At 40.6% G+C, this 18,597-nt stretch overlaps 1 protein-coding gene across 2 annotated transcripts in view; it reads left to right on the top strand.

Moving 5' to 3' along the window:
- The window catches only part of ASPSCR1 (ASPSCR1 tether for SLC2A4, UBX domain containing), a 48,820-nt gene extending 30,662 nt beyond the window's left edge, over nt 1-18,158 (top strand). Inside the window, exons 13-16 of one of the 2 annotated variants that reach the window (XM_056329996.1) lie at nt 14,321-14,372; nt 15,061-15,130; nt 15,456-15,646; nt 17,010-18,158. In XM_056329996.1, coding sequence (XP_056185971.1) covers nt 14,321-14,372; nt 15,061-15,130; nt 15,456-15,646; nt 17,010-17,023 — 327 coding nt within the window. In that variant the 3' untranslated portion in view covers nt 17,024-18,158. Of the gene's footprint in view, nt 1-9,037; nt 9,163-14,320; nt 14,373-15,060; nt 15,137-15,455; nt 15,647-17,009 lie in introns of those variants that run through there. The other variant, XR_008820508.1, reaches the window with a different exon arrangement.
- Nucleotides 18,159-18,597: the final 439 nt, after the last annotated feature.

The following is an 18,597-nucleotide window of genomic DNA, read 5'->3' as shown; positions in this document are numbered from 1 at the left end:
ACATCAGTATGAAACTGTGACTGTTCAGGATATGGTGCTCAAAAGCTGGGAATTCTCCTGCAAACTGGCTGTTCTAAGGAATCACTTTTCTCATTTCTCACTTCCTCTGTGTCAATACAAAATCACAACAACATCCAATTAAGATTAAGGGTGGCAATTCCATACCTGATTTAAGAATTCTTTTTTAAATGCATGTAATCAGTGTCATCTAATTAAACTGTAATTTGAAAGTGATTGTGAATTTGGGCATAAGTAAATAAAAATGGATTTTTTTTAAGGATAATCTTAAGTATACAGAATCACTACAATTATTTGCCAAATGTGGAAAGCAAGTAAAATCTCATGCTTGAAGTATTTTTAGGGATTGTAAAATGACATTATGAAGAGATTATTAATCACATTGCTTAACAGTTGCATGACTTGGCATTTTCTTCTTAACCAGTGTTCAGCGTAGGTAAATGTGGTGATGTGTGCAAAGAAAAAGAATTTGAACTTCATATGTATCTCAGTGAGCTCTTGGGTTGATTGTCACTGCTCTGAAGCAAAGTCTTAAGGTGATGAAATCATCAGCTCATTACTGAATTGTAGTCAAACCCAAAATGACCTCCTTTCCATCCCGCAAAGTTTTCAGAATGAAATGGGTAATGAAACAAAGAACATCACTGTGACATTTTATGAAACCAGGGTTTGCTCACATCTTGAATAATGTGTGCAGATCTGGTCTCTCACCTTAAAAAGGAACTGATAAAGGTGCAGAATAGGGTAATAAGGCTCATCAGAGATCTGGAATGGTTCCTGCATAAAGAAAGGCAAGTAGGCTAGGGCTTGTCAGCCTGCAAAAGGCATGACTGGAAAAGAAAGAACGTATCAAGGAAATGCTGGAAGGGGTTGATTTCTTAGTCTCTCCAGTACAAGACAGGGGCATCAAGTGAGGCAAGCAGGAACTAGAATAGATGGAAGTAGGTAGTTGTTCGTGCAACAGAAAACTGAAGTATGGAATTCCTTATCACAGGGTGCTATATACTGAAAGTATATACTGGTTCAAGAGAAATTTGGATGAGTTCAAGGAAAATATCTACTTGAGAGACTTTCTAAATTTACAGAAACCATGTCAGGAAGCTTTTGAACTGAAAATCATTGCTACCTCATAGTATTAGGGGAAAATATCACCTATAAGCAAAGAGCAAGGATGCTTTTTTCTGTGCATCTGCTCACTGTTAAAAACAGGATACTGGCTGGGCTGAATGGGCTTTTGGTCCACGTACAATTGTTCTCATGTCCTTGTGTCTTGCTGGAAGTGGACTGACCAGGCTAACTTGGCAGTGTACTGGACCCAACAACAATTCCTATGTGGACTCAACTACCCTATAGTTTGAATGATAATGGACTAATACACATGAAATGGTACACAAAATTTCATGTGTAGCAGAGGGTTTGAACTGGTGTATATGACTTGTTTCTTTGAATATCCTGGAATAATTAAGCCTTTGTGACTTTACTGCCTGTTACATGTTTAAGTTTTTGGGCTTTTTTCAGCTTTATGATTTCATTAGTAGAACTATTTTATATATAATTCTTCTAATCTTAAGGAGGAAAAAAAAAAAAGAAAAAAAACAGACTGTATGAGCCTCAGAGTTCTGGAGAAAACAGCTGATAAGATCAGTGGAATTAGTTAGATTTTCCTCTGCTATGTGACATCCTGTGTAGCATTTCACATGTGTGGAAAAAAAGATGCGAAGTATGAGATGTGTTCTTCTATACTGTGCAAGTGGTGACACATATAGGCAATGGAAAATGAGTATGTGAAACAATAAGGGCACTGCAAACTCCTCCTAACCAGGTGTCTTGCAGAAGCTTTTTTTTTGTGTACTAATTTTTGTTCTTTCTTGAGACATTTCTGCTGAAAACCTTAAGGTAGATGTTCTTTTAAAGGAACTTAATCTGAGTAATTTAGACAGTGGGTGCATAGCTGCTGGTTACAGCTGAGTCAGCTGAAGAGACTGCTGCCTCAGTTGTTCTCACATCTGTCACCTGGGCTGCTATCTATTCCATTCTACATGGCTTGGATAAACAAAAACATTTTAAATAACGGGCATTTGCAGGCACAGGTGTCTTCACTGAAGTGGATTAGAGTTTCATAACATGCAAATTGAAGTGGTTGGTAATATCTTGTAATGGGTGGTAGTGATGGGCTGAAGAAAATAACCTTTCAGGGATGTAGTTTGAGCTGGAAGGGCAGCATCGTGAAAGTAAAGGTTTTGTTCACATATGTTGTGCACACTGTACAACAGTTTGCTGACGCAGTTATGCCAATGGACCCAAGCAAACTCTTTTTGGAGGAGACCTTGCTGAAGTTCATGGTGAGTTTATAAAGAACTCACTTTTGAGTTTTGTATTTTTTTCCCTTCTGCAGCTGAGTATATAAACTTTACAAAGTTTATACTTGTAGTATACTTGTAGCCTGTTCTCATAGCCCATCTATGGGGATAAGCTCAGATGGTTGGAAGTGTGTATGCAGCTATAGATATTTAACCTTACAGATTTTTTTGCTGTACATGTGGTGTGACATTCCCAAATGCTATTGTTTTCAAAAGTTTATTCCCAGAATTAAGGAAATCCATCCAATTCATCACAGCTGACTTGCAAAACTGAGTTGATGGTGAAAGAACCAAAGCATTTTTGTAATCCATTGTTTTTTGTTTTTTTTTAAATACGTATTTTTAATCAAATTATATTCAGGGAGTCTTTAGCCTTGGCTGCAGGGCCCTAGGGCACTGGAAATGAGTGCATGATTTTACCCAAATACTTGAGGTTAACAACACTAATGAGGTGAGCAGAGTAGAGGTTTAGCAATAAGGGAAGACATGTGTCACTAGATTGGCAAGAAACAGCAGGGAAAATGCTTTGTTTGAGGAGCAAAGAGATTCAGGGTGAAGTGTAAGATGGAACAAGGCTGCAAGGTGCTGAGGTGACTTGGAAGGATAAAGCGGGGTGAAGAGAGAGAGCAGAAAGAAATGTGTGCCTGGACGAGGCTGTGTTTCACTGTCTGTTTAAAGTCTTAGATTTGTGGGGTAGTGGCTTCTGTGCTGCCAGGAATGTGTGCTGGGGGAAGGGCACACCAGCATGTGCATTGAAGCCTTTGATGCAGCTGGGTGTAAAATGGCTATTATGTAAAAAGAGCTTGCAGATTGCAAGAGCTCTGTTTAATGCCAGTGGCTGTGTAGCCTGGCGCCCTTCAGCCCTTTTAGGTCATGGTCTGTTTTGGCAGGAATGATTCTGTGTGTTTATAAACATTTTATTTGGATGAAGCATCAAACAGGAAAAAAACAATTCCTGCCGAGAACTTGTCATACCATTCTGATTACCCGTACTGCTTGTCCGAGACCACAGTGCTCTAACTTACTAGGATGGTGCCTTACCCCAGTTTAGGTCGGCTGATTCTGGGTGAAGCTTTGCTCCCCATTACCAGTGTAAATCCTTTTTCATCTTTAATTTTTGCCTTGAGTCAGTGAAGGCCCCATGCCATCGCGTCTCCTGCTTGGTGAGGCTTCGCCTTCTGCTGCTGCAGATCTGAGTGCTTGGCAGTGGCTGAAGGGGGCTTTCTTCTCCGGGAAGACATGGGTGCGGAAGCTGCCTTGGCTTTCGTGCCCCTGGCAACTGTGTTATTGTTGGATGCCCTTTTTGTAGGCGGCTGTTACTAATAGGGCTGCTTTGCCTGAGCCTCAGTACAAATGTCGCTGGCCCAGACCAGAGTAAGAGAGGTGGTATTTCTGATATCGGGACAGGACTTGCTCACCGCTTCTCACTTGCTCTCTAGCATCACCTTCCAAACTATGAAATCTTCCATCTGGGAATAAGCCCAGGTGGGTCAGTATCTGCGCTCACTGCTGAGCTGGGGGTGCATAGCTGGCTCTGGTGCGTGGTCCCACAGTGGCTGGGGTCAGGCTCTGTATGGGTGGGTTAGGTGAAGACTTTGCCCCTTTCAGGCATCATGTGGTCTGTGGAAGGGAATCCTTTTGTACCCTAGACAGAGTTGCCCTTCTGTTCCCATTATCTGGAAGGAAAGAGATGAAAAGACAGCTGCTTTGTAAAGAGAGGAGGCATATGGTTAAGGTATTTCATAAAACGTGTGGCTTTCGGGCTGGTGGAAGAGGAGTTTTTTTGCTAAGGTGACCTTCCACTACTCAGCATCTCCATAGTGTGAGAGCTTGTTCTGGAATAATGTTGTGTTTTGGTACATAGGATGCAAATGTGAATTAAGTGCAGTGGAGTGTGCAGTTCTTGTGGACATCGTAGGGAAAAGGGAGCATGGGTAAAATAATAGAGCAGCTAATTTCTCAAGCTTTTCTGAGGTTTGGTGGTTTTTTTGGGGGTGGTTTTAGGTGGTTTTGTTGGGTGGGTTTTTTTTTTTTTTTTGGAGGACATGTGAAAGGTTGAGGAGGGAGGTTACCTTTATTAGTAGTACAGCTCTTCAAGGCTGTCAGGTTATATTATGTAACTACCAAAATTTACAGCTTTTGTGCCAGGTGCTCTGTGTCATTAGTATTAGCAATAGCCTGCTGGAATGCTTTGCACCTGAGTGGTTCCCTTGCAAAGATGCCTGCATGTAACCTGACACTTGATTTTAATGGGATATTTCTTAAATGACTAGAAGCCTGTGTTTCTCTTCAAAACAGGTCTTCTAAAACAGGTACCACCATGTTCTACACTGTTCTGGATTTTTCAACATTAACTTTCATATTATCAGGCTGTTCACTCTTTCATGCACATCTTACCTGAGCAGAAGATAACATAGAGGTAGACTGTAGGCACTTTGTAGAACGCCTCTGGAGTGTTGTGTTCATTATTCAGGAATAAAGTGACTTTCAGAGGAAGCAAAGGCAATCATAAGGAAGATTGAACTGAAATCTAATTATATCAGTGATAACTGTGAGTTATAATTGAAATTGTATGGGCCTTAGAATTCCTAACTTTCAAACATGAGATTTTTTTCCAATTACCCTGTTCTGTAAATGCTTTTCCGTTTTTTAATGTGTTTTGTACTCCTTTTGCTCTCAGGGGCTTTTCACATTTTTGTCCCCCAAATATGGTACTTAAACTCTTGAGAAACAGAAAATGAGAAATAGTTAAGAAAACTAAAGAGTAAAGGAGTAGAGGTTGCCTCATGGTTTCTGCATGGTGCAGTCCTGGTTTTCTAGGTTACCTCATAACTTCCGTAAATATGTGAGGCTGTCATGTCAAAACCTAAGTGGACTGTTGTTATTACTTTTAAGTAAGACTGTGGCAGAGAAGCATCCAATTATTTATTCCCTTCAGTTTATTCACGGGCTACTTAATTGCCTTCTGTTTTCTCCTTTTCTTTGAGAAATGCCCTGGTACATAAGGAGTTTTAGCAGCATCCTCCAAGGATATGGGAATTCTCTTGATGAACTTCAAAGGTATTTTCTAGAAACTTACAGTCTTTGCAGAGACTGTCAGAGGCAAAGCCTGTTTGAGGTCAGGCACAGTGCTCTGGATGTTGACCACTGCCAGCCTGGATCCTTTAGGAACTTATTGTCATGGAGACAGCACGATTTCTGATGGTATCACAACCCCACCCTCTGCTAGCATAGAGGGTAGAGTTGCTTCTCCTGTGATATGGTTGGGCGTTGGTTATTTGCGATTGCTTGTCCAATGTCAGACAGGAATCACAGAATTGTTCCTAGCTTTCCAGGTCTTAAGTTAGGAGAAGGCTATCCTCCACTCTGTAGGCTGCCTTGGTGCTGTCTATAAGAAAAAGTGGATAGTGTCTGAGGCAGTAATGTGAGCACATTTGAGCATTCAAATATTTATAAATGACTGAAACTTGTGCTGAAGCCAATAACAGGAGTCACTGCAGATGGTGGAGTACCATATTATCAACACTTGTGCTCTCCACCCTCTCAATCAATTCAAGCTGATAAGATTGGAACCACAGTCATTAAATTTGATTGCTTACAATGAAGGGAAAACCTTTACGTTGCAATCAAAAACAGGAAAAAAGACAAATATTGTCAACTTGCTTGCCAAGATACTTGGGCTGAAGGAACTGTCTGAAGTGAATTCTCTCAAAATATGTGTGTATTTACAGTATAGTGAGCACAGAGATTGGCAGCGATGTGGAGTTTTTGGAACCCATAAAGACTTCAAGGCATTGCTTTGATTTTTTTTTGTTATTGCTGTTTTTTCTGGCTTGCTTATCCTCATGTCCCTTGAAGTGTTTTATAATGTTGTGCTCTCCAGAACTGATCAGCTGCAGGCTTCCCTGTTGTAGCACTTGGCTTTGGGTTCCTTGTAGCTCTAGTTGCTTGTTTGTGTTTTTCTAGGCTAGCTGAGCTGTTCAGAGTTGCTTCTTTGCTTCTTTCTCCTCCCAGAAACAGGCACTTGTTTAGTGCGTATCTGGGGTGTGTTAGTGGAAAAAAATTATTGATTGCTGAGTTAATGCTAGGAAAGAGTTAGCAGGAAGTAAGAATACCAGCCAGTGGAAAAGTCAAGGCAGCAAAGAGGGCAGAAGGCCATCATCTGTCTTCAGAGGAGCTAAAGGAATCCACAGGCTTCCACATAAATATTTAGATCTTCTAATTAGATCTTAGAGTGCACCGAGTGTTTCCTCTGGCGTATACTGTGGGGCAGAAATCCAGAGGAGCTGTTTGTTCCTTTCTTTGCCTTTGGTTCTGTTTCCATATCCTATTTGTTAATGCCAGTTTGGGCAATACATCTGGCACGCTTGTTCAGCAAAGGCAGCTACGAATTGAGCAGTGTGAAGCCTTCTCTGCTTTTGGCAAGAGTCTGAATGCAATTTCAGGAAAAACTACTTCATCAGAGTCAGTCCGTCGGAGGTATTTCCAGTGGCAAGCCTTGTGGTTATTCCACTCACTAGCAAAGAAAATTGTAATTAATAGTGAAATTCATCCAGCCCAGAGGATGGCATTCTCCTTTCCTGTATGAAGGCTTAGCCCTTTACTTAGCCATTCAGGATTTTTTCATTTGGCTAGACTTTGGTAGCAATCTTACCTCCTGTTTGTCTTGTGGGGTCTGTTAACTGTGCTTGCAGAGTCTGTCCATACTTGCTTCTCTTGCTGACTTCGAGTAAGGCTAGGTGCTTCAGATGAGCGCCTGCCTTGTGTGACTGGGTTTAGAGCGGAAATTCTGCCCAAAATGTTTTCTACTGTCAGTTTGGGAGGCCAGATCTTGCTGATCACAGCTCAGGGGCTCGGTGAATGATCTTTATACCTGGATTCCTTCATAAGTAGCTTGCTCAGAGTAGTGCTTTCAAATCTTATCTTTGCCTGATGAATTTTAAAGGCCCCCTGCTCTAGCTGGGTCAGACCTCCTCCGTATTGGCTGCAGAATATCCATCATCTTTGGCAGTTGCAGTCCACATTGAGCAGCTTTGTTCTCAGGTTATAAACACGAACCACTAAGTCAGTTTGCCCCTTTCACCATGACTGTAGTGTTTATTTCTGTTTCAGCGATGCTCTGCAGTGTTGCTGGAGAAGCTTTTGATCCACCAGCTTTCCGATTGAATTTTCCAAGAGCTAGTTTATGTGTTTGGGGTGTGTGTACTATGCAGTATTTCATGTTGGTAGCTTGTGTTTCTCCTTCCATGCGCGTGTTCCTTTGAAGTGCTTATTTTCTTATTCATCTTTTAACATCAAACTAACAGCAGACCTGTGGCACTCTAATCTTTTCAGATCATGTAACGGAAAGAATGCTTCTCAATCTGGCAGCTGCAAGTTCCCCTTAGACAGCAGTCTCTGTCTGGTCTGAAAGTGTCACTCTGTCAGTGAACAGAATAACTGCCTAGTAATAGTGTATGTATTTTGTAGTACTCTAGCATATTTTTGAATATGTATGTCTGGAGATACCTAGTGAAGGAGGACGTATTGAGACGTTGTTTGGGGAGGGTCCTGCCTGAAATCTTTTCTGTGCTCTAGAGAACAAGTTACTAAAACATGCAGTAAAACAAAGCAGAAATGTTTCTCTTGGTGTATCGCAGCTGGATTCACAGGGGAATGTTGTTCTAGTGTAGATATTTTTATCATGGAATGCAAGATGCAGTAGCCCCAGTATACCACTCTACAGCCAGGATGCCCTGCTGTTATAAACCACGCTCACCGCTATGGTGTCTGAGCAACTGCACTGTGCTTGTCTGAAATAAAACTTTCAGTTACTTAGTTGCATAGTTTCAGACTAGATGTGGCTTTGAGTAACAGGCTGGTCTTCAGATTTCAGAAATGGAAAGCATTCATTTAAACTTCAGCAACTGTAACTAAGTAAATTGATGAAGCTGTGTTACTTAGATCTTTTTAAAATCTGAGGAGCTGGTCATTTGCAGTGATGCTTCTTAAATGGGGAGGACAATAAGGAGGACATTGGCTTCCTCCACTTCTTGCCTCATCAGTGACTTTCTGATCCCTGCAGAAGAAAGCTGTCCTGTGATTAAGGCCTTGGATGGGACTCTGGAGACTTATATGCTTAGTTCTCGTTTCTGCTACTTGCCGTCCTGTGCGACTTTGAATAAGTTATTTAATCTCTTTAGGTCTCAGCTTTTCATCTGTACCACCCCACCCCCAAACCCCAAAACCTCATACTGTCTTACACTTTTATTTATATTGCGTGTTGCTGCTTATTACATACATTTAATTGCACAATGGGACACCATGTTCAATTGGATTTCTAGGTGCTATTGCAATAAAAATGATAATCTTAACTGTATCTCATAAATCTGCCATACAGAGTGTGATTTGAACATTATAATTTGATAGATTTATAGCATCTGTTTTCCTAGTCAGAATGGCATCATATCTTTGGCTGGAAATCAAAGGAGTAAGGAAGAGAAATGCTGGATATTTGAGTATAGTAACTAGTTGTTGACTCACTCATATTGTAGTAATTCTTCACATATAACTGAATGGAGTTTTTTGAATATTTGTTTCAAACAGCGTATGATTCTTTTGGTCAACCTGACAGGCTCAGTTTGAGTCTAAGAGGTTTCTAAATCTGGTTTGATTCACAGATACTCTTACAAGAATCCTGTACAGTGAGGTTAAGAACTGCAGAGTTCTTCTAGAGAGACTGATATATGCGTTGGAACAACCACAAATGAGGAAATACCAGCAGACTTGACAGTATAGTTTTCAGGTATTGGTCTGCCCAGTGTTTGATCCTTGCGTTCTTAGCAGTGTTAGAGAATACTAAAGGCTCCAACTTTGGGTTTGTATGTTTTCCTGGACTGTAGCTAATAAAGCTTTCTCATCTTTGTGCCAAGACATTCCTTGGCCAGTGGGATCATTCCACTGGCTTTTTTTAAAATGTGAAATTGGTGCTGATTTAAATACTTTTGTTACCAAAAAATCTCAGACAGTTTTATGTCCTGCCAGTGACTGGCCAGAGAATTCCTGGGGTGATGGGTGAGATGTAGCGAGCTGCTTTCTGTACTAAGCCCTCAGTAAGTACTGAAACTGGGATGGTACCTGAGAATTCTGCACAAAGGAAGCTAGACAAAGGGTTGTATGAATGAGCCAGTAGTCTGTTTGAATTGAAGAAAAAGGACTTACTAGATGTAAATTTGGCAAGATGGTACCCTGTGTTGGCTGACCCCAGGAAAGGGTAGGGATGCAGGGAAATGAGCCACGGGAGGGAGGCTGCATTCTGTATACTGGTGAGCTGCTGTCTAGTTCCTTTAAGTTTCTTTCAATGTAAAGATTTTTGAACTGAAACATTCGGACTGAAGTTTTGCCAGCAGTGGGAAATGGTTGTGGATGTGGATCCTGAAACTTGGAACTATGGTTATTTGTCAACCTGTGAGTAAATAGGGTAGATGTTTATATTGGGGCACATTCTGTCTGTGCGTTTGTGTGGTTGAGTGTGTCTGTCTAGCTCTTGCTCTGTTTCTCACTCTCTTTTTCTCTTTGTGCCTCTTGCAGGCCCTGCCATGAATTTTCTCTGACCCCTTGGGGCCATTCCCACATGAAGCTTTGATGTGTGTGCCCAGAGCTTGATTGACAAGGAAGTTTCAGTGGTGGCAGCAGGGAAACGAGAAAAGGGCAGGGCTTTGAACTAAAGGGCTTTGAGCTCTGAGATGCTATGCTTACTTATCTCCTTCAGAATGTTAATTATTTACCAAGATAATTGGTTGGGAGGGGAAAAAAAGAGAGGGGAGGTTATTAAAAAATTCCAACACTAACACACTACAAAAACCTCATTTTCCAACTTGCAGCTGGCATGAAAAGGATGTTGTGTGTAAAAGGGCTTGAGTGTAACTGTGTGTGTGTGTGTGGGGGGGGAGCTGAGCTATTTAAGGCACCCATTTCCAAAATAGAGGGATCCCTTCAGACGAATGCAGCGGAAACATCAAAGCTCTTGCAAGAGTTTTCTCTGGGGTTTCTAAACAGTGTCTGGTACTTTTTAATTAAAAAAGTTTATGGAGAGCTGTCTTTGTGATTGGAGCAGGCAACCTTAGGCCATGTTGATTGAGGAATGAAATGTTAAAAGACCTAATAAATAATGATTTCTGCTAAAATGTCAGTTCAAGGATGTGAAGATGCCTGGGTACTTTAGCAGGAGTTGAGACTTGGAGTAGACTGATGAATGTCTCATGCTCCAGCAGCCTAATATGATGTAGGCCGTACTGTATGTGAAAGGCTCCTACAGCCTTTGGATTAGTGTCAAAACATTTTTAATACCGCATACTCATTTTAAGTTTGTAGTCAGGAAGATAGGTGAAGCTGTTTCATTTTGCCTCCCGTTAATACGGTTTTATTGGTCTCTGTATTAGGTAGCAATCCACAGACAACTCTGTGAAGATCAGATTTCCTTTGAGTTCTAGTAATTGCTGGCTGGATCCGGTCCAAGGACAGTCATTACAGTATCCTGACTGTGCTGATGGTGGCAACAGAGGTTCAGGAAAACTCAGGAGCAGGCAGTCTGCCTTGCACAATTCCTAAGTATGCATTAATGATGATACAAAGAGGGGCAGTTGCTTGCATTTAGCTATTTATTTGTTTATTGGATTAAGGTGAGAAATTTAGTGTTACTGTTTTGCCAGGGTAAATGCAGACCATTAATCAACACTTTCTGTACAGTTTCTGGCTATGACAGTACTTACTACTTTTACACTATGATGATTTGGTTTCTTTACCAGTCTCTTAGTATAAGGCCTTCCAAAAGCTTAAAATAATTGTTTCGACTAGTTTTTCTTTATGTATATTATACTGATGGTATTCCAGTAATAAGTATGATACTTTTCTTTCAGAATCCTTACTGATACAGCTGGTTACACGATATTATATTAATCTTCTACATATCACCTTCAAACCCTTTTAAAAATACAAGCCCGTGCTTGCTGCAGTGTCTCTTTTTAGCATGAAGCTTTCAATCTCTTACTCTGCAGTCCCTTGAGAACACTTGGATGTACCATCTGGACATGGTGATGTAGTGCTTGTTAAGGTATTGCTTAGTTCCAGCACCAGTTTTTCTGGTGCTTTAATTTCTTTGAGGGTGTGGTGTCATGCTGTAATTGCTGTAAGTGGCAGAGCAAGCTCTGTAGGTAGGTACCCTCCTCGCTCACCTGCAGTTGCTTTTGTGATTCCTCAGTTGAACCAGTGGGACTGTGAGTCCAAAGAAACCTGATCTCCCTGGCCCTGCGCAGAGCAGAGGGATTTGGACTAGGCAATCTTCAGGTGTTATTTCCACCCCCAGCTGGTCAGTGATTCAGTGGTGGCAATGACTGACATGGCTCGGTATTTCTGTCCTTTTAGCTGCTTAGGGTCTTACCCGCGTTGTGGTTTGTTACAGATCGAGAACAGTTGCCCTTCTCCAAGTCTCCCTGATGTTAAAACTGATCCAAAGAAGTCATTGAAATTCTCTCCTTTAATTGGATTCCTTGATCTTAATAATGGGTTGCCCAATTAATTATTTTAGGGACTTCCTTTATCTGAACTTCTTATTGTAACTTTTGTTGGTTTAATCCTTGAATTGTATTTTAGATCTCTGAGTTTCCTTCTCTAAACCCTTCATTCCTTATTATTGACCTTAGAAATATTAACTACCGAAGTTGAAAGATCTTTGTTATTTTTTTAATTCTGGGTAAATGTCAACATTTGCTAGTTTGCTTTAATGCTTGCTTTCCTGCTTGCTTTTTTTACTTAGGGCTGCATGGCATTTCTAAGACTCCATTTTCCCAAGTAATGTTTATTCAGCATCTAAGGATTCAATAGCTAAGGATTTTACTTCAATTTCCTCTGACAGCCAGGTCTCTAATTGGCATGCTTAAACTCTTTCTTTCTACAATACAGCTGTTTTATGTCTGTGTTAATTGTTCATGAATCTTCATTTCTTATGGTGTTGAATTTTATTACATTGTGATCATTGTTTCTTACTGGCTTGAATCTGATCCTGTATATTATTTAGGGCTAGTTGAACATAATTTCTTTTATGTTTAGAATTATTCATGATTTGAGCTACTGACAAATTACTTCTCCACAGTATAATGTCATTTAATGTGGTAGTATGTTGAACATAATTCATATTTGTATTGTCTTTTATTCAGTATATATTTATGCAGAGGTAGTTGAATAAAGCTATTTAGCCATGACATAAGAGACTTGAGTGTAAAGCAATGAAGCTTTGGGTTGTGTTGAGTATTTAGGCATAATTAAAAGCATAACACAAAGCTTCATCATTTTGATTTGTTGCTATTTGTTATCAGAGAATAACAAGTGAACTGCAACAAGCCAGCCAGTATCTGGTGCATTACATTTGAATAACTTGAGAGACATCAGTTGCCATCTCATTCTTCCTGTGTGATGGATATACACCTTAGAATGGGGGAAACTGAAGTGTAAAGCAATGTGGTAAATGTACAAACAGGTTGAAAGAGGAACCAGGCCTGCTGATTAGGACTGTAGACATTGCCCCTTTTCCTTCCTTTTCTTTTTTTATTTTTTCCCTGGTTTTTTGTTTGTTTTTTTTCTCCCCTGCATCCCCCTGCAGAGTCTCTCTTCTCTCTGGAGTGATAGTTAATGGTGCAGTGGCAAAAGCTGACTCTGGCTTTATTGCACTTCTGAGTTGCAGAAGGAAGAATTTGTTCTCTTAGATTGAGCTAATGGGAACTCTGTTTAATGGGGCTTTTTTTGTATATGTGTTTGGCCAGAAATTGCTGCTTGTTGTTGAGTGCTGAAGAGGTAGGCAAAGAGATAAGGCTGAAGGTAGTGCGGTGCATGCCTTTCTGGGGCTATTCCCAATGAGACAGGCAGCGTCTCCCATCTCTCCATTGATGTGGTCAGCCAAGGCACTGTGGCACTATCCTTTTATCATAGGTCTTTCTGTATGGAGGTAGTACTTACAAGATCACAGACTCAATTCACATACTTTTAACTTACTTTCACTCGATTCAGTGCTTCATGTCCTGGGAGGGGGGGCGGCGGTTTTAAGGTGTGCCATACAGTGTAATTAAAGCACATGCTAAATTATGATTTGGCTGGCTGACATCTCAAATAATAGTCTGAGGAATTGCTGAAAAACATAGATCACTTAGGCTGGTGTTTGGCTGCTATTAATTCTGGCCACACTGTTCATTATTTTTATTTGGTTTGGAGGTAGATATATAAATACAAAATAATAATTAATAACATTTACAGATGAAATAAATATCATCAGACTGACAAATGCAGACATGAAAAAGGCAGTCCTACAGTTAGCTAGGTCACATAATGAGCTAAATGGATGAAAAAAAAGTTTGAATATGGTAATTATTCTGACAAGTAGGAACTAGGAATTCAGGCTGGACTTATAAAAAGATAGACTGCATCTTAGAAAGGTCTTAAAATTAGACTAATTCCAACTAGAGACAGGGTGTAAATGTAATAGAGTAATCTAGACTAGATTTCTGAGGATGTAGCTAGGTTTTCCTTCTCTTGCTATCAGCCACTCGGGTCTTGGAAGATTCTTAATCGTACTTACGTTATCTGCTCAGCAGTGGAGAATGTGGGTGAAATATAATGGCCTGAGATACGGGGACAGAGGAAAACAAATGACAGGTCATCAGCTCAATAGCACTTGCTGTACAGGTCTCGTCATCTGTATGTAATTGAATAGATCATAGAATTTTGCTTCCTGTCTTATTCCAGGTGCCCTGTGCTCTATACAACTTTAGCTTTTTCTGAATTATAGGTGGTTCGGTGACCTCAGCTTGAACTCTGTGAATTTGTACGTAGCTGTCTAACCTGTCTCTGATGTTCACAGTGAACTGTGAAAGCATCTACAATCAGTGATCCCTTCTTTTCCTCTTTTGCTGCAGGCTAATCTGTTTCCAACTGCTGTAATTCATTTTGGATCTGAGGAGAGCAGGGGTGAGTGAATTTATTCTCTTCTTCAGCTGACTGTATAGCTCCTATAGTACACCCAAAACAATTCTGTTCCTAAGTTCAGAGTTCCTCCGACAAAAGATGTGGTCCTCAAGAAGTGGTGAATGTTCCCGTTCTGAATGGCTGAAGCTCTTCAGAGCTAGCTGGGTCAGTTAGCTTGAGCACAAATGCAAACATAGCACCTTTCTTCTGAGACTTGTTAGGCTATGGAGTAGGCGTCTATTATGGGGACAAGAATGATAGAATAACAACTCTGTAGAAGGAAATTCTGTTGTTCAAAATGTTAACTAGACAAATGACTATGAAACACTATGAAACAGACCTCCTCTTGTAGTGGACTGGCTGGAGATGGGACAACAGATCTGAATCTCTGATTCTTTGACACTTCTAAGATATGCTTAGAATCTCTGTTTCTCCCGTGCTCTGGCTTCACAGAAAGTTTCTGAGATGCAGTGAGCACTGAAAGAAAAAGTCAAGATCTTGAGGTCTGAATGATGAAATAGGGCACCTTGAGTTGTGAAAGAAACTGTCATAGTTTAAAAGTGTCCTGTCTCAGCTGGGGGAAGGTGGTGGAGATTTACTATAGTATTTGCTGAGCCGAAAGCTACATGATTCTGTGGTGAGTGATGTGTCTCTGTTACCAAACAAGTGTTTGGGTTTAATTTTTAAACAGATTGTTACCTGAAATCGGACCTGCTGAGCTCTGCAGTTTCCCCTTCCGCAGCTGATTTATTAGTAGCCAGGTACGCTGGGACTGAATAGAGTTGCAAATGGGTGAGTGTTTCAGGGATGGGAAGCATGAAACGAGCCCGTCTTGCTACAACGAAACATGCTCTGAAGATACAAGGACTTCTCCTGAAACAGTCATACTGTCATATTTAACTTCATAGCTTTGCGAGTTCTTTGCAAAGTAGGATTTCGGTGACTAAATCAAGTGAATCGTAGGGCTTTGATAATGAAAACGAAGAGCCTTTTCAATCTGACTTTAAAAGTTTAAGCGGTGGTGGTACTATTATGGCTATTATGAAAAAATCAAGCTTATTTCTACTTGCTTATTTTCTTCCTCAGATGTCTGTCCAAATCGTTAGTTCCTTCTGCCTCGTCATCTTTAGAATCAGCAATTCCATCCAAATCTGAACCAAAAGTGGGAAGTGACAGGAAGACCAGTGAGCAGCCAGAACCAGCAAGTGTGCATGAAGCTTCTTCACAGGTGTTGAGAAGGGCCCCTGGGAAAATACCCAAATGGCTGAAGCTGTCAGGTATCATAAAAACAGAGGAGAGCTCTTCTCATATTGAACTCCCCAGAAAGGCAGGCTTCTCTGTGCCAAATGTGTTGGATGCTGACAATATTCTTGAAGATGTCAACGTAAAGTTTGGAGGACATTGGGTTTGATGCTTGTCAATCACAAAACAGTTTGTGACTTAAACCTCAGCTCTCACTGGAGAAGTATCTGAATGCAGGATCTGGACATCATTGAGTCTGATGTCTAATCCATGTGCTTGCAGCAGTCTTAACTGTGTCATGGGTTTCACATGCTGCATTCTTAACTCTGCTGCTGTAGTTCCAATACTAATAGGCTTGATACTCTACTTACCAAGGGCCCATGTCATCTGTTAAATCTCTTGTTATTTTTCCTTTGCTGGTATAGTCTTAGTGCTTTGCTTTCTCTTGATTATTTTTTTTTTTTTCTTTAGTCGATCTTTCTGATTTTGACCTTTGCTGCAAACCAGTAGTGGTCTTCCATAGTTAAGACTGCAACAAGTTTCCATTATGAATTTTTTCTTGGTTACCCATGACTGGAAAACTGCAACCTTATTTTTAGTCTCAGAACCAATAGCTTATGTGTGGTTTTATATGAGAATTCATACAAAATTCAAAGTAACTAGATAAAGATTCAGGAATTAAACAATTGGCAATATTAATTTTTTGATGCAGTGCAGAGGAGGGAAAAAACAAACAGAAAAAGAAACCAACCCCACATCCCATGTCGAGTCAACCCCCTTAATGGCAATAAAACTAGGAAGAATTATGTGGAATTCCCTGGCTAATAATGCCAAATGTTAACTTCCTGAATGAGAATTTTAGTATTTGATTGTGGAAGGTACTGTAGGGCCATCAGCTCCAGCAAGCATAGCATAAGGTATGAAATGATCGCTGGAAGGCTGTGACCAGTAGGTTGGTGTGTTTCCCTGCTGTGGCCGGTCTGGTTTAGAACTGGTATCAGGATACTGATGCAGATCATGCAGGAAACAGTATCTTTACTGTTTCCCGTTTCCAGTATGCTCAAAGCATTTCACTTATGCGTAGAACTTTCTTTCCCAAGTAAAGATTATGTGGATAAAGTATGAAATAACTCTCAGCTACCTGTGCAGGTTACCTGTTAATAGGTGGTATGGAAGGTTAATAACATGCTCTAACATGCATGTTAATAACATGTAGGATGAAATTCCCCACTCCAAAATTCATTATTCCATTTCTCTAAGAAGTGCTCCTATGCGCTACCCAACTGTTGCCTGAGCACAGGTGTATAGAACCCTCAGCAACCAGATCATGTTATTGAGAAACAATACAGTGCAAATTACATGGTTAAGTGTTTTAATGCTCTTATGTTTGTTTTGTAGGTGGAAAGAGATGAAACATTCTGGGCTGCTGGAGCAGTGAGCAGTCAGCTGTGCCCCTTTTCTGATGAACCTACTTAGAATACGTAAGAAATTGTTGGTGGTGCTGGAGAGATCTAATCTGTATGAACATCAGTTATAAATAGAAAATTGCTATTTCAGATGCCAGTTGCGCCTTTTGGAGGAGTGGAAGTCCTATTTGTGGTCTTTGTGACTACAGAAGCAAGGTTAGAGGTTAAATTTAAGGTTTGTTGCATGCAAATAATATGACCAGAGAATTAAGGGGGAAAAAATTCCTATATTCTTTCTATGAAGGACTTTGTTTCTATCCATATTTTTAAATTCGAATCTTCCCAGTTTTACTTTCAGACATAACTTGAGTCTGGCTGCTTGAATTCTAGCAGAAAGATACAATCCAATAGGTAAAACTGAATAGTTAAGTGCTGTCTAGAGCAAGACTTCTCTCTGCTTATTGCTGGCTGGGGTTAGTGCTACTGATAATTCTGAGCATAGGTGGCTGGAAGGTGAGTGAAGAGGAGGTGCTTAAGTCACTTAAAACAGTTCAAATAGGCTTTTCCTGTGAACCTCTTCGTCTGCTGCACTTGTATTGTTTTCAATCACCAGAATCTTGTTAACGAAGAGCACAGGTATCTGTTAATGGAATGCATGTGGAGTTTGTTTCTGCCCCAAGCTCTGTGTTTTGTTTTCACTACATGTAATTAACATCAGTAATTACAGTTACAGCAAGGGAAAAAAAACAACCAGTAAAAGGGTCTTTTCATGTGACCTTCCATCTATGGACTTCTATGGTCTGAATGTTTCAACAGTGGAGCAGCTGTTCTCTGCACTGTAATTAGCGTACAGAGGGAAGCCCTAGTCCAGATCTTCGCCTCCTGCAGATGTTGTATGGGGATGAATATTGTTGGTTAGAATTGTGCTTTTACTGGAGATGAACTCTATAGTGCCACAGTAGCCATGGTGCTGTATTTTATTTGAAGTCTTCTCCATGGATCAGTGATTCACATTGGACAGCTGGGGTTCCATGTTACGGTAATAACATGTTTTCCATTTTCCCTGTATATACAACTGTTGCCTGAACTACATGTGCATCTGCACAGTTTGTAGATGTAATAAAGCAGAGTGGCCATAGGAGGCCTTTTTGTCGGTCTCTTTGATATGTTTCTTCCCCCAGTACTCAGTTTCTCTGTCAGTTCACAGGAACCTGCTCCCTTTTCAATGGGCCTGTCATGCCTCATTCCCTTCCTCCCATTTTTTTTTCAACAAAGTAAAATGGAGCTTTGTACCATCTGAATGAACTTCAAAGTGGCTAGAAAGGGCACCCAGGGTTCCTGGCACTTGTCATTGTCTCCCAGCCTGGCCAACATTTCCCTTCAGGTCTAATTACTTCCAAATGCTCCCAGATGCTTTGAAGAAACTCAGAGGGAGGGGGAGGCATGAAAGAAAGGTGGAAGAGGAAAAAGGAGACTCAGAGTAGAGGGAGCAGAATGCTTTAGCAAAACTGTTGATGGATTTCTTATATGACACCCAAACATAAACAGGGAATGTGTGCGGCTGCTGCCAGTGAAGAATG

Source organism: Falco biarmicus, chromosome 1, assembly GCF_023638135.1.
Source record: "Falco biarmicus isolate bFalBia1 chromosome 1, bFalBia1.pri, whole genome shotgun sequence".
NCBI classification, from domain to species: Eukaryota; Metazoa; Chordata; class Aves; order Falconiformes; family Falconidae; genus Falco; species Falco biarmicus.
Note: the sequence above shows the minus strand (reverse complement) of the source record. Positions and strands in the feature narration are given on the sequence as shown.